The following is a 13030-nucleotide window of genomic DNA, read 5'->3' as shown; positions in this document are numbered from 1 at the left end:
AAAAAAAAAATCTAACTTCAATTTGATACAAATTCAATACAGGCCTTTCAGTCTCTTACCTATAATGGAAAGATATTTTCTTATCTCCGGAGGATGTTGAAAGTACATAAGAATTGATATAGACCAAGTTTCAAACTTCTGAGAGAAAAATAAAATCCATACCCTCAAATTTTCTAGTGTTTTTAGGATGCTTTTAAATGGAATTTATGAACTCAAAAGAGGATAAAATATTTTCATCAGCTCGGTGGGAGAAGGTAATGTTTAGATTTTTTAAAAGGGATTCTTAAGAGTACTTTATGCATCTGACTCTTATTTCTGAAAGCCAAGAAAAGCCTCAAGTACTTAGTAACTGCTGTTTCTGGTCTTAGATGTATAGCAAGAGGTATAATTTTATAGGAAAGGTTTTGACCAAGGAGTTCACATTGGGTAGCTCCACTATGGAACAAGTAGTCCAAAAATTAGCTTTTCACAGTCATCGAATAACAACACAAGGACTATCCAAAATTACTTACCTATCTTCTCAGGATCAGTTATACCAACTGTCAAGTCAAACTGGTCCTCCTGTTCTTCTTCCTCTAGCTTTTGAAATAAAAAACAGATCATTGTAGTTTACACCACCACTACACAAAATCAAACAAACAAAAAAGCCAAACCACCCCAGAAGAGTCAGCTATTAGTTTTAGCTGTTCTAAACTTCTATCAATAAGATGTATCTTTGCATGTCAGTGTTTAATTGTCTATCCCAAATAATCTTAAAGCACAAACAACAATGATTTTAGGTTGGGAATCATTTCAAAGGTCTTGGAAAAATCTAATTCCTTAAGTTTTTCTTTTCATTATATTAGAGTGGAAACTAATTGGAGGCTGGAAGACTTGCAGCTTTCAGACTAAAAAGGCAGTAAGTAGAGGATATTCTCCTGAATATGAAGGCTTTAAACACTAGATATCACTGGTGACCAGAGAAAGTTTTTTAACTGTTTTCTCAGAAGTAGTTACCATGCTTTGTCTTACATACTTTGGGTATGTTGTTACATGCTGTTGAATGAGAACTGACCCATAGCTAACCCTCCAGCAGGTTTTCAGAGGCAGTAAATTGTATGGAAGGAGATTGCCCATCCTCCTGTGGAGCATCTGGTAGATTCAAACCATATGCCTTTGGGATTGCAGTTCAGCTTCTTACCACTAAGCTACCAGACCTCTTATGTTGGGCATGTGGTATGAAGAGGGACATCATTCTTGAAAAGGTGCTGGGTTAGTGAAAGAGAGGAAGACCCTCAACTAGATGTACTGACACAGTGAGTACTGCAATGGGCTTAAGTGTGTCAGGAAGTTTGAGGATGGTATAGGACAGGAAAAGGGTTCAGATCTGTTGTGCATAGGGTTGCTATTGAGTTGCACGCAACTTGCTGACACCTAATAACAATAGGTACCATGCTCAAGAAAAAACTCAAAATTTAATGCTGAATTGGAACTGAGTCATAGATGACCCTTCACTGGGTTTCCAAGGCTGTAAATCACATGGGGGGAGACTGCTTCTCTTTCTCCTGAGAGCAACTGGTAAATTCAAATTATCAAAGAGGCTCAGCCTTTGGGTTAGCACTGTAACTCCTAATGGACTAAACTCCCAGGGTTCTTACTGGATTCTGGCTACTTACTGACCATAATGGACTACTTAAGAGGAATAAATACTGTTGTTGTTAGGTGCCATTGAATTAACCATGACTCATAGTGTCCCTATGAACAAAAGGTCTGAACCCCATTCTATTCTGTGCCATCCTCATACTTTCTGACACACAAGAGCCCAGTGCAGCAGGTATCTCAGGATTTATAGACAACTGAACTTCAAAATTTTTGCTGCTGTTGTTTGTCACTGAGTCAGAGCTGACCCACAGCTGACCCTCCATTGGGTTTGCAGGGGCAGTAAATCAGACAGGAGGAAACTGCCCGTCCTTTTCCCATGGAGCAGCTGGTGGATTCAAACATGGATTCAAGCATGCCTAAGGGTTGGCAGGGCAGGTTCTTACGACTAGGGCACCAGTAGCATAGAATCCATCCCAAATCCAAAAGTAAAAAAGTCCAATCATAAATATTCTTACCTCTTCATAGCTTGGCTGGGGCTTAGAAGAATGTGTGTTTTCCTGTGGCGGGAGGGAAATGAGTGTTTTTCCTGGTATCTTCTTCTGATTATTCTGAGTGCTGTCCAGGGATAGCTCCACTGTGGCATCTAAAAGGAGTAGATATTTTAAAACAAGGTCAAATCTGAGGTTTTGACAGCCAAATTTCATTCTATGTCAAAAGATTTTTTAAAAAAAAGTAACTACTCTCAACACTTTTGTCATACTGAGTCGTGGCAAAAAAATGAGTATATCAATCACTATTCCTTCCAAAGAAAATGCAGAAACAACTACTAGAATTTAAGTAATAATATCAGAAATCAAGGAAAAAGACTACACAAAGTTTAGGAATATGCCTTTAGTATAATTGTAAAAGATGTTTGGCAAACAGCATTACAAACCAATATGCTAGAAGATTTGGGTGTACAGACCAGAAAAAAAGGACATAAAAGGAAGACTCAGGAAAATGATAAACTAGAAGAAATGGATAGGTACAAACAGTGATATAGGGAAAGAACATAGGTTCATCTGAAAACAGCATTGCTACTTTATTTAGCACAGTTAAAAACTGTTCGTAATTAAGGTTTTATATCATCTTATAAAGATTAAATTGTTTAATAAGCTTGTCCAAGACAGGAGGGAAAGACATGCATTAACTGAAAATCTTTCTAATCAAAAGCATTTTAAAAAACAGTACTTTAAGGTCTGGGGAACTGAACTCATTCTTACTTAAGTATTTTAGAGAGGAAGTATTTGAAATAGTGTTTGCATTCATTTAAAAACATTACAAATTGTAAACAAATACAAATTTTAAAAGTACATATACTTTATATTTCTGTTTAATTATATGTACATTAAGAGCTTTTATTTGCCTGAAAATCTTAGGAGTTTTCGTCTAAACTTATGAGGAATTTAGGGTGCTCTTCTTTTGGGGGGAACTCTCCAGAACAACCCAGCGAAGTATGTTAGGATCATATAAGTCTCATATAAGTAAGTAAAAAATAGACCTAGAAATAAACAGAAAGCCCTAATCATTTAAAACTTTAGGCTTATGTTTTTATCCTACTGTATGATAAGATTAAAAACACACTATTAATCAGAAGCCTCAGGTCAACATAATCATAAATGCTCATACAGTTACATAAATCCATAATAACTGATATTAACAGCTCCATCTGTGGCTCAATTCCTCTATGGTCTTTTAAATTTGGTGAAAACATTTGCTAAAAGGTTCTGCAGAGACTCAGACCCATCACAGGAGTGAGTAAGATGACTGCAGATATGCAGGCTGTTTTTTTCCACAGAACTGGTGAGCAATGAGCCAGGCTGGATGCCGCTGGATGCTTAAATATGTTTTCACACGCCCCTCTTTGTCAAGAGTGCTCTTATATTGATCCTTCAGCTTTTGCTGATTTGAGAAACCATGTGTCCATAATTAAGATAGTTGGAGACCAGAGGGGACTAGGGTAATGGCTAAATAAAGCCAATCTTAGGCCAACACAGCAGCTTAGTAGAGTGCTACTAATAGCCTTTCAAAGAACTGGATTTTCTATTAAAATTCACTTGAAAAAAATGTCAAAACTTATATTAAAAAATTATTGCAACAATGAATGAGTGAAAACCTTTCTGTAAACTTTCATTAAAATCAGAATTAAAAATATATCTTTGTACTTTTGATAATGGAAAAGCCTGAGCTTCATCAGAGAGACTCGTATTATCATTAAAGAAATCAGGTGGAAAACCAAAGAACATTTCCTTTTTTTTTTAGAACATTTACACTTTCACTGCCAGTATCTAGAACATCTGGAGAAGCTATTCAAGTCCTAAAATGTCTCATTATAAACATTCCTTCCTTTAGACATTTCTTTCTTTCTTAGGATTGGCTACTTGAAATATGTAGATGAAAGAAGTAAATTAAAAATCCTCATTACTAATAAATATGACATGAATAAAGATTTCTGCCAACTGACAGGAAGAGATCTACATTTGTTCCCATCCAAAGAAAGGTGATCCGACAGTGTGGAAATTATTGAACAATATCATTGATATCACATGCAAGCAAGATTCTGCTGAAAATTATCCAAAAAGGACTGGAACAACACATCAACAGAGAACTGCCAGAAGTGCAGGCTGGGTTTAGATGGGATCATGGTACTAGGGATATTGTAGCTAATGTTAGATGGATCTTAGCTGAAAGCAGGGAGTACCAGAGGAATGTCTATCTGTATTTCACTGATTAAGCAAAGGTGTTTAACTGTGTGGACCACAACAAACTGTAGCTGACTCTGAGAAGGATGGGAATCCCAGAACACTTGATTATACTTGTGTGAAACCTATATTTTGACCAGGAGGCAGTAGTCAGAACAGAGCAAGGAAACACTGCATGGTTCAAAGTTGGGATGGGTGTAAGCCAGGGATGTGTCCTATCTCCATCCTTTTCAACTTTTTAATCTATATGCAGAACAGATTATCCGGAAGGCTGGGCTCTATGAGGAGAAATGTGGCATCAGGATTGGAGGAAGACTCAACAATCTGTATTATGCAGATGAGAAAACTTTGCTTGCTGAAACAGAGAAGGACCTGAAACGCTTGCTGCAGAAGGTCAAGGACTACAGCCTTCATTATGGATTGAAGCTCAATATCAAGAAAATAAACATTCTCTGGGCCAATTGGCAGCATCATGATAGATGGAAAAGAGACTGAGATTGTTAACATCTTTAGTTTGCTTGGCTCCATAGTCAACACTCTTGGCATGAGTGGCCAGGAAATTAAAATAAAAGACGAATTGTACTGGGAAAGTTTGGTGTCAGAGACCTCTCCACAGTACTGAAGAGCAATGCATTTGTAGAGTAAGGAGTGCCTGACTCAGGCCATAATCTTTGCAATCACTTGCTTGCTATGCAACAGAGAGCCGGACAATGAATAGGGAAGATAGAAGGAGAACTGAAGCCTTTGAGCTGTGATACTGGAGAACAGTACTGAATAGATCATGGACTGCTAAGAGAACAAACAGGTTCGTCCTAGAGAGGATGAGACCAGGCTTCTCCTTGGAGGCAAGTATTCTGCATCTTCGTCTGACATACTTTGGACATATTGCAAGGAGTAACCAGTCCTTGGAGAAAGACTGATTCAGTGACTGGGATAATTTGGGTAGGTGTGTCAGAGACAGTAAGACTGGCATAGGATAGAGGAAGGTTTAGGGCTGTTGTACATAGGGTCACTATGAGTTGCAGGAGACTTGACGGCACATAACAACAACAAAATGTTCATATAGGGAACTCATGTGGCTTAGTAGTAAGGAGCTACACTGCCAATCCAAAAGCACAACTGTTCAAATTTACCAGCAGCTCCATGGGAGAAAGAGGGGCAATGCCCTCTTGTGCAATTTACTGTTTCTGAAAATCCGCTGGGGGTCAGCTATGAGTTGGTTCAAATTAAACAGTATACAACAACAACATGTTCAAATACATAAAAATCACAAGTCATGCTAAGACTTCAGGTTGTAGGAAAGGTCATATTAATATCCTAAATATAGAAAATTCTTATTTTTTTCAGTCTGCCATATAATTTAAAAAAAAATCATTCTTGTCAAGTCAGAAGTGACCCTTCAGCTGATTTTGTTGTTGTGTGCCACAGAGCTGGAACTAACACATTGCTGCCCCTCTAGTGGTTTTCAGAGACTGCAAATTTTATGAGAAGAGATTAGACAGTCTCTTCCCCCACCCCCCCATTGAGCAGCTGGTGGATTCAAACAAGGAGTCTTTGGGTTGGCAGCACAACTTCTTACCATCAGGCCAGAGCTCCCTCCTGGTGATTTTGGAGGCTATAAATTGCATAGGAGGAATTCTTTTTCTCTAAGAACTAACAATCAGAGAGGTTCAGCATTTCTGGGTTAGTAATACAACTTCTTTCAGATGGAGCTCCCTTCATGCAACTAAAGAGAACTCATCACTTAGATTTTTCTTCCAGAAATTTTATCCAAATAATAGTCACTACCAGAATGAGGATGAAAGGGACCAGATGAATCTTTGAAATTTTTATTTTTTTAATTCTGACCAATTCTTCCTCTGCATATCTTTCACATTTCCTACCAGATATCTAATGTGAGAGTCCTTTTGAGATCTTTGTGTCTTCTCTTTAACACTCTCCTTTGCTCTGGAGGATATAGTCACATGGCAACTTCCACTTCTACGGAGACTCTAGTATGATGCCTGCCTGCCCTGTCTCCAGCCTTCTTTATTTCCTCAGATATGAAGTTCCAACTGTATCTTGGCCAATTCCTTTTGCATTTCAAACTTAAAACAACTAAAATCTAAACTCACTCCTTCTGCTGCAGGACCTAGGTTTTTCTTTTTCTTTTTTTTTTTTATGTGGGTCTCATTTTCCTCTCAATCCTTGGACATGAAACTTTTTTTTTTTGCATTTGTGTACCATCGTATCAGATCTGACTGGTACAGGAGGAGATTGCCCCTCCTTCTCCAGCAGAGCATCTGGTGGATTTGAACCGTATGCCTTTGGGATTGCAGCGGAGCTTCTTGCCACTAGGCCACCAGAGCTCCTTGACATGAAACTTTTGACTCTTGTCTTCAGTTCTCATTCTGAACACTCATTATATCTAATAACTAACATCAGATTTTATTATATCTTTTGAAGTTTCCACATTTCACTTCCTACTTCTAATCATCTTAATTTTGGTCTTGGCTACTTAATTTTTAAACTAATCTGATATTTTATTATATCTTTTGAAGTTTCCACATTTCACTTCCTACTTCTAATCATCTTAATTTTGGTCTTGGCTACTTAATTTTTAAACTAATCTGATATTTTATTATATCTTTTGGAGTCTCCAGATCTTTTTATTGTAATCTACTTTACACAATCTCACTAGTTTTCCTCAAACATTAGGTGGTGGTTGTTATGCGCCATGGAGTTGCCTATGACTTATAGTGGCCCTATGTACACCATCTGTGAACCATGCTTTATCCTGAGCCAGTCTCACTGACTCCAATGCACCTATCCCCATGACACCTGTTACTGTAACAATCCATCTCATCAGGAGTCGTCTTCTCCTGCTCTGGCCCTCCACCCTTCCAAGCACGATATCCTTCTCCAAGGACTGGTCCCTCCTGCCCACATATCCAAAGTATGTGATATGGAGCTTTAAAATCCTTGCCCCCAGGGAGAAACTAGGTTTCACCCTCTTCAAAACAGACCTGTTTATTCTCTTCACGGTCCACAGTATATTCAATATTCTTCTTCAGCACTGTAACTCAAAGGCATCGATTCTTCTTCCATCATCCTTACTAGGGGTCTGGCTCTCTGATGCACAGCAAGTAACTGTGAAGACCATGGCCTGGATCAGGTGCACTTTAGTCTCTAGATTGACATCATTACTCTCTAGCACTTTGGAGAGGTCTCTGACAGCAAACTTTTTCAATCCAATTCATCTTTTGATTTCCTGACACCAAGAGTATTGATTGTGGAATTAAGCAAGCTAAAATTGTTAACAACTTCGATCTCTTCTCCATCTATTGTGGTGCTGCCAATTGGCCCAGTGGTAAGAATCTTCATCTAATTGATGGTGAGCTTCAAATCCATATTCTGCAGCAAGTGTTTCAGGTCCTCCTCACATTTAACAAGCAAGGTTGTGTCATCTGCCTATCATATATTACTGATAAGTTTTCCTCTAATTCTGATGGCACATTCCTCATAAAGCCAAACCTCCCAAATGATCTTTTCCACACATATATTGAAAAGATAGAGACAGAACATATCCCTGACATTCTCCTTTCCTGATTTTGAACCATGCAGTGTTTCTTTACTCTGAAAACTGCTTCCTGGTACAAGTGTGTAGGTATTGAATTAGCATAATCAGGTGTTCTGGGATTCCCATTCTTCTCAAAGTTAGCCATGATTTATTGTGATCCATATAAATGCCTTTGCATAGATAATGAAACACAGACAGACAACATTCCTCTGGTACTCTCTGCTTTTGGCCAAGATTCATCTGACATTGGCTCTGGCACTATAGCCTCTTCTAAGCTCAGCTTGTATTTCTGGTAGCTTTCTGTCAATATACTATTCCAATTGTTTTTGGATACTTTTGCGCAAGATTTTGCTTGCATGTGGTGTTAGGGATTCAAAGAAAAACAAGAGATTCAATAAAAATTAGCATCTGAAACCCCTAGGTTTCACATGGAGGAGTCTGGAATCATCTTTGCCCTTTGAAATCAGGTAACATCCATCCTCCTAGAATTCCAACAAGGTTTGCTGTCAGGGATTCAAAGCAAGATAAGAGATCCAACCAAAACTAGCGTCCAGAACATAAGTTTGCCCATTATAATTTTCCTTATTCAAAATTGCCAATTAGTGCTAAAATGAGACTTTAACCTATAACTACTTATGTAGAAAATTCTCCCAAATTACATTCTTTAGCTCCATATCCCATAGTTTCTCAAAAAAAAACCCTGAAGCTCACTTATACTTTCTACTTTCTCTCAATTTACACTTTAATTTTCCCACATAAATATTCCTTCTTCCAGGAAGTCTTCAAGGTCACTCTATTGTTAGGGTTTCTCAGTCTCTACTAGACTTTTTGGATTAGATAATTCTTTGTTATATTATGTCTTACGTATTACCAATTAGATGCCAAGAGTAAATAGTATTCCCTAGCCAGTTGTGACAATAATGTCAATGATCATTGACACATATCTCCTAAGGAAAAAAACCAAAACAAACCCAAACCAAAACTATTGAGAATGGGATGTGTCCCTAGACAAAGAATTATTCATTCCAGTATCATAACAATGATAAAATTGATAATTCCTGCTCCAAGCCAGTTATTTTCTAAACTGTAGATTGTAGCTAACTGGCATTCTAGATTGTGGAATCAATTCATAAGATGCTAAGAGGATTCAAAACCAAAAGAAAGGTGGGCTCTCTTTCCCGCCTTTTCTGCTGACAGCATGTTGTAAGGTTTGGTTTCACCCCTGTCTTTCCAGGGGTCCTCTCCCCTTATCCCTTTTCTTTCTTCTTCACTTTTAGTCTTTTATATGGCCTTTTACTAGCTTTGCCACTGTTTTATTGTTCTAATAAACCTTTTTTCACTTGTTTTGCTAAAAAAAAAAAAAGATTAAGAAAATAGAAAATTTCAGATTATATAAAAAGTATCCAAGTAAATAACTTTTGGTTTGGTTTGTATAAATATGTTTATATTTTGAATTAGCACATAAAATCTATTTCTCTATGAATATCCCTCATAAAAGTCTAAAACTACTGTTTTAATCAGTGCTTTCATACTTCCATGTGCTCCTGTTAGTATTTCTACCATTCCTCAAGCCACACTTCTATTCTCACTAACAGTTACATATCTCATGTTCTTAACTAGCTGTATATTTTAGTATTTCTCACTCCCTAAACTTATGATGGTAGTGGTGGTGTTTTGTGCCACTGAGGCCAAACTAACCCATAGTTGGCTCTCTAGCTGTCTTTCAGAGGAAATAATAAACCATATGAGTGGAAATTGGCCATCCTTCTCTTGGGAGCAGCTGGTAACAGCTTGCCTTTGGGATGGCAATGCAGCTTCTTACCACTAGGCCACCAGAAATCCTTTATAATGATAGTGGTGGTTGTTGTTATGTATCGTAGAGTTGGAACCAACCCAAAGCTGACCCTCTGGTGGGTTTTCAGAGGCAGTAAATCACATGGGAGGAGACTGCCCATCTTTTTTTTTTTTAAAGTCTTCTACAATAGTATTTTACATAGTTATGGTCCTGATACTTGTATTTGGCTCCCCATCTCCCTTAAACCTGTCCCTAAGCAACTTAAAGTCATTTCTATACTTGCCTGCAAAGAGATCCTGTGGCTCTTGATCTTGTTCTTCATTAACCCCATTTTCTTTGGAGCCACTGTTGATGGGAGGAAGAGATGAAATTCTCTTTGGAGAGTGGGGCTTAATCTGAAAACAAAAAGATATTCTAAACAAAATAGCACCAATCCAACCTGTCTAGAAAATTACTTTTAACACATCCCCTAGTTACTCCTATAGATGTTGAGACAAAGAGGGGATCATTGTCAGTTTAATTTTCTAGTCTTTTATGTAAGCAACAAATTAGTAGTATTCTAGAGATCACAGATATAAAATTCATACATTTTAGGGATAATTTTCTAGCATTATTACCTTGCTATAAAATGCCCTACTTCAAAGCACATGATACAAACACCAAACTGTGTTTATAATGATAATTTTAAAACAATCTTTACAAATCCATTATCCTGCTCAGATGATGACTTTTTCCCTTTCAGTTACTGGTGTGGGCACCTTTCTAGTGATTAGGACACCACACTTAAGTCCAGAATTCAAACTGAACCCATTTTCCTTGTGTTTTTGGCTAAACTATTAAGCCTTGTCAAACTATTACTGACCCACTTGACAAGGCAAAGGAAGATATAAATCTAATGCTATTTGTGAATAGAATCTCATTTCATCCTTAACTCAAACAATCTTCAATCCCACCCCATGTCAGATTAGGAGAATAAAAACTAGCCATGCTTAGTCTAGTGGGTACATCATGAAAATCCATGATGTTTGTTAAAAGCTCAGTAACTGCTACAAGCGAGGGTGGGGTGAGTCCGTGCAAGACTGAAGAAAGCTGGATTGTGCAGAACAGAAAGCTAGGAAAATGGCTTCAAATGCCTTGGTGTAACTCTTGGGGTGGGGGAAAAGGGGTGGAGTAGGGTTTGAAGACAGATCTTAAGGCCAAACCAGTTAAAAATACTTGATTTAAAGAATCTCTTAAGAAACATTTCCTTACAAATCTGAAAGACTTTGTTCTTTGGAGACAGCCTTTTCTGTCTTAACAGAACAAAGTAAGATGAAAGATCTACTGGGTACTTTGAATTTTCCATGCAAACAGTCCCATACCAACATTAAGACCACCCACTGTGGGAGAACCTGTTCTCAATATTTATTTGTATTAGCAAACAATACATTTACTGGAACTTTTCTATACTAACAAAGTCTAAGAACACTTAATTGTGCATGCTTAATCTCTATTCTTTTAGAGAACTACTAAATAGTACCTATCCTCTAGCACTTAACAATCTTTTAAAAAAAATGAATGAAATAAAGTTTTAAAATCACTACAAAGACAGAAGACAAGTAACAAGCAAAGATAAAGCTTGTATTTTCCCTTTATTTCACACATTTCCAATTACCTTCTCCCATATATATTCTTATATAGTATCCATGATAGATATGGAGTTGACTGCAACTCACAGTGACCCTATAGGATAGAGCAGCACTGCCCCTATGGCTTTCCAAGGTGGAAATAAAAAGAAGAGGAACAGTTGTAAGCAGACACTAGTGATTGGAACATGGAATGTGAGAACCATGAATGTAGGAAAATTAGAAATTATTAAGGAAGAAATGGAATGCATAAATATTGACATACTAGGTATTGCTGAGATGAGATGGACTGCCATGGGGCATTTTGAGTCAGATGATCATATGATATATTACTCCGGAGATAAAAAGGCGAGAAAAATGGGATTGCTTTCATAGGTAAAAAAATAATTTCTAGGTATGTCTTGAAATACATACAATATTTTGAGTGACATGATAATATCCATATGCATACAAGAAGTCCAGTGAATACTACTATCATTCAGATATATGCACCAACAACCAGAGCCAAAGAAGAGGAAAAAGATTTCTACCAACTTTCATAGTTAGAGATCGATCGAACATGCAATTAAGATGCATTAATAATAATGGGTGACCAGAATGCAAAAGTTGTAAACAGAGAAGAAAGATCAGTAGTTGGAAAATGTGAACTCGGTGAAAGAAATAAAGCTGGAGATAGAAATGATTAAATTTTGCACAATGACTTATTCATTGCAAACACATTTTAGAAGAAACATAATCTCAGGTTATACACATTATTTCAACTGATGGTATGCATAGGAATTAGACTGATTACATCTATGGAAAGATCCACTGGACAAGCTCACTATCAGCTGTGAAAACTAGGCCAGGTACTGATTGTGGAACAGACCACCAACTATTCATATGCCAAGTTCAAGCTGAAGTTAAGGAAAATTAAATCAAATTCACGGGAACCAAAATATGACCTTGAGTCTATCCCACTTGAATTTCAGAACAATCTCTGAAACAGGTTTGAGGCTTTGAACACTAATGAGTGAATACCAGCTGAGTTGTGGGAGGATATCAAGAGTGTCATCCAGGAAGAGCACAAAAGGTCATCACAGAGACAGAGAAGAAAGACCAAAATGGATGTCTCTGAATATTGCGCTAGAGCACCGAGAAGCCAAAGCAGAGGGAAGAATTCAAGATATTAAAAAGCTAGACAGAAGAGTTCAAAAGGCAGTATGGGAAGACAAAGGAAAATAATACAATGAAATGTGTGAAAGCTGGAGTCAGAAAAACAAAACGGCTGAACTTGCTCAGCATGTCTTAAACTCAAGGAAGAGAAGAACAAATTCAAAACCTCGAGTTGTTATATCTAAGGATGCTTTGGGAAGAATATTAAATGATTCAGGAAGTATTAAAAGAGGGTGGATAGAGTATACAGAGTCACTGTACCAAGAGGAACTGGGAGACACAGAAGAATTTCATGAACAAGAGCATATGGTGATGAAGGAAGAAGTTCAAGCTGCTTTGAAGGAATTGGCAAAAAATAAGATCCCAGCAATTGATAGTATACGAACTGACGTCACCACGTTGTGCCAAGAAATCTGGAGGACAACCACTTGGCCAACTGACTGGAAGAGATCTTTATTTGTTCCTATTTCAAAGAAAGGTGACCCAATAGAGTATGGAAATTATCGAACAGTATCATTAATATCACATGCAAGCAAGATTCTGCTGAAGATTATCCAAAAACAACTGGAACAGC

General features: G+C 37.5%; 1 protein-coding gene across 2 annotated transcripts in view; it reads right to left on the bottom strand.

Moving 5' to 3' along the window:
• SNX1 (sorting nexin 1) overlaps nt 1-13030 on the bottom strand; it is a 52822-nt gene that overhangs the window by 15307 nt on the left and 24485 nt on the right. Inside the window, exons 2-4 of one of the 2 annotated variants that reach the window (XM_006899616.1) lie at nt 9960-10071; nt 2097-2224; nt 513-579 (exon numbers count right to left, since the gene is read on the bottom strand). In XM_006899616.1, the coding sequence (XP_006899678.1) occupies nt 513-579; nt 2097-2224; nt 9960-10071 (307 nt within the window). The remainder of the gene's footprint in view (nt 1-512; nt 580-2096; nt 2225-9959; nt 10072-13030) is intronic. The other variant, XM_006899617.1, reaches the window with a different exon arrangement.

The sequence above is a fragment of the Elephantulus edwardii genome, unplaced genomic scaffold, assembly GCF_000299155.1.
Source record: "Elephantulus edwardii isolate Elephantulus edwardi_28Jun2011 unplaced genomic scaffold, EleEdw1.0 scaffold00263, whole genome shotgun sequence".
Taxonomy (NCBI): Eukaryota; Metazoa; Chordata; class Mammalia; order Macroscelidea; family Macroscelididae; genus Elephantulus; species Elephantulus edwardii.
This window is presented reverse-complemented; position numbering and strand designations above follow the sequence as displayed.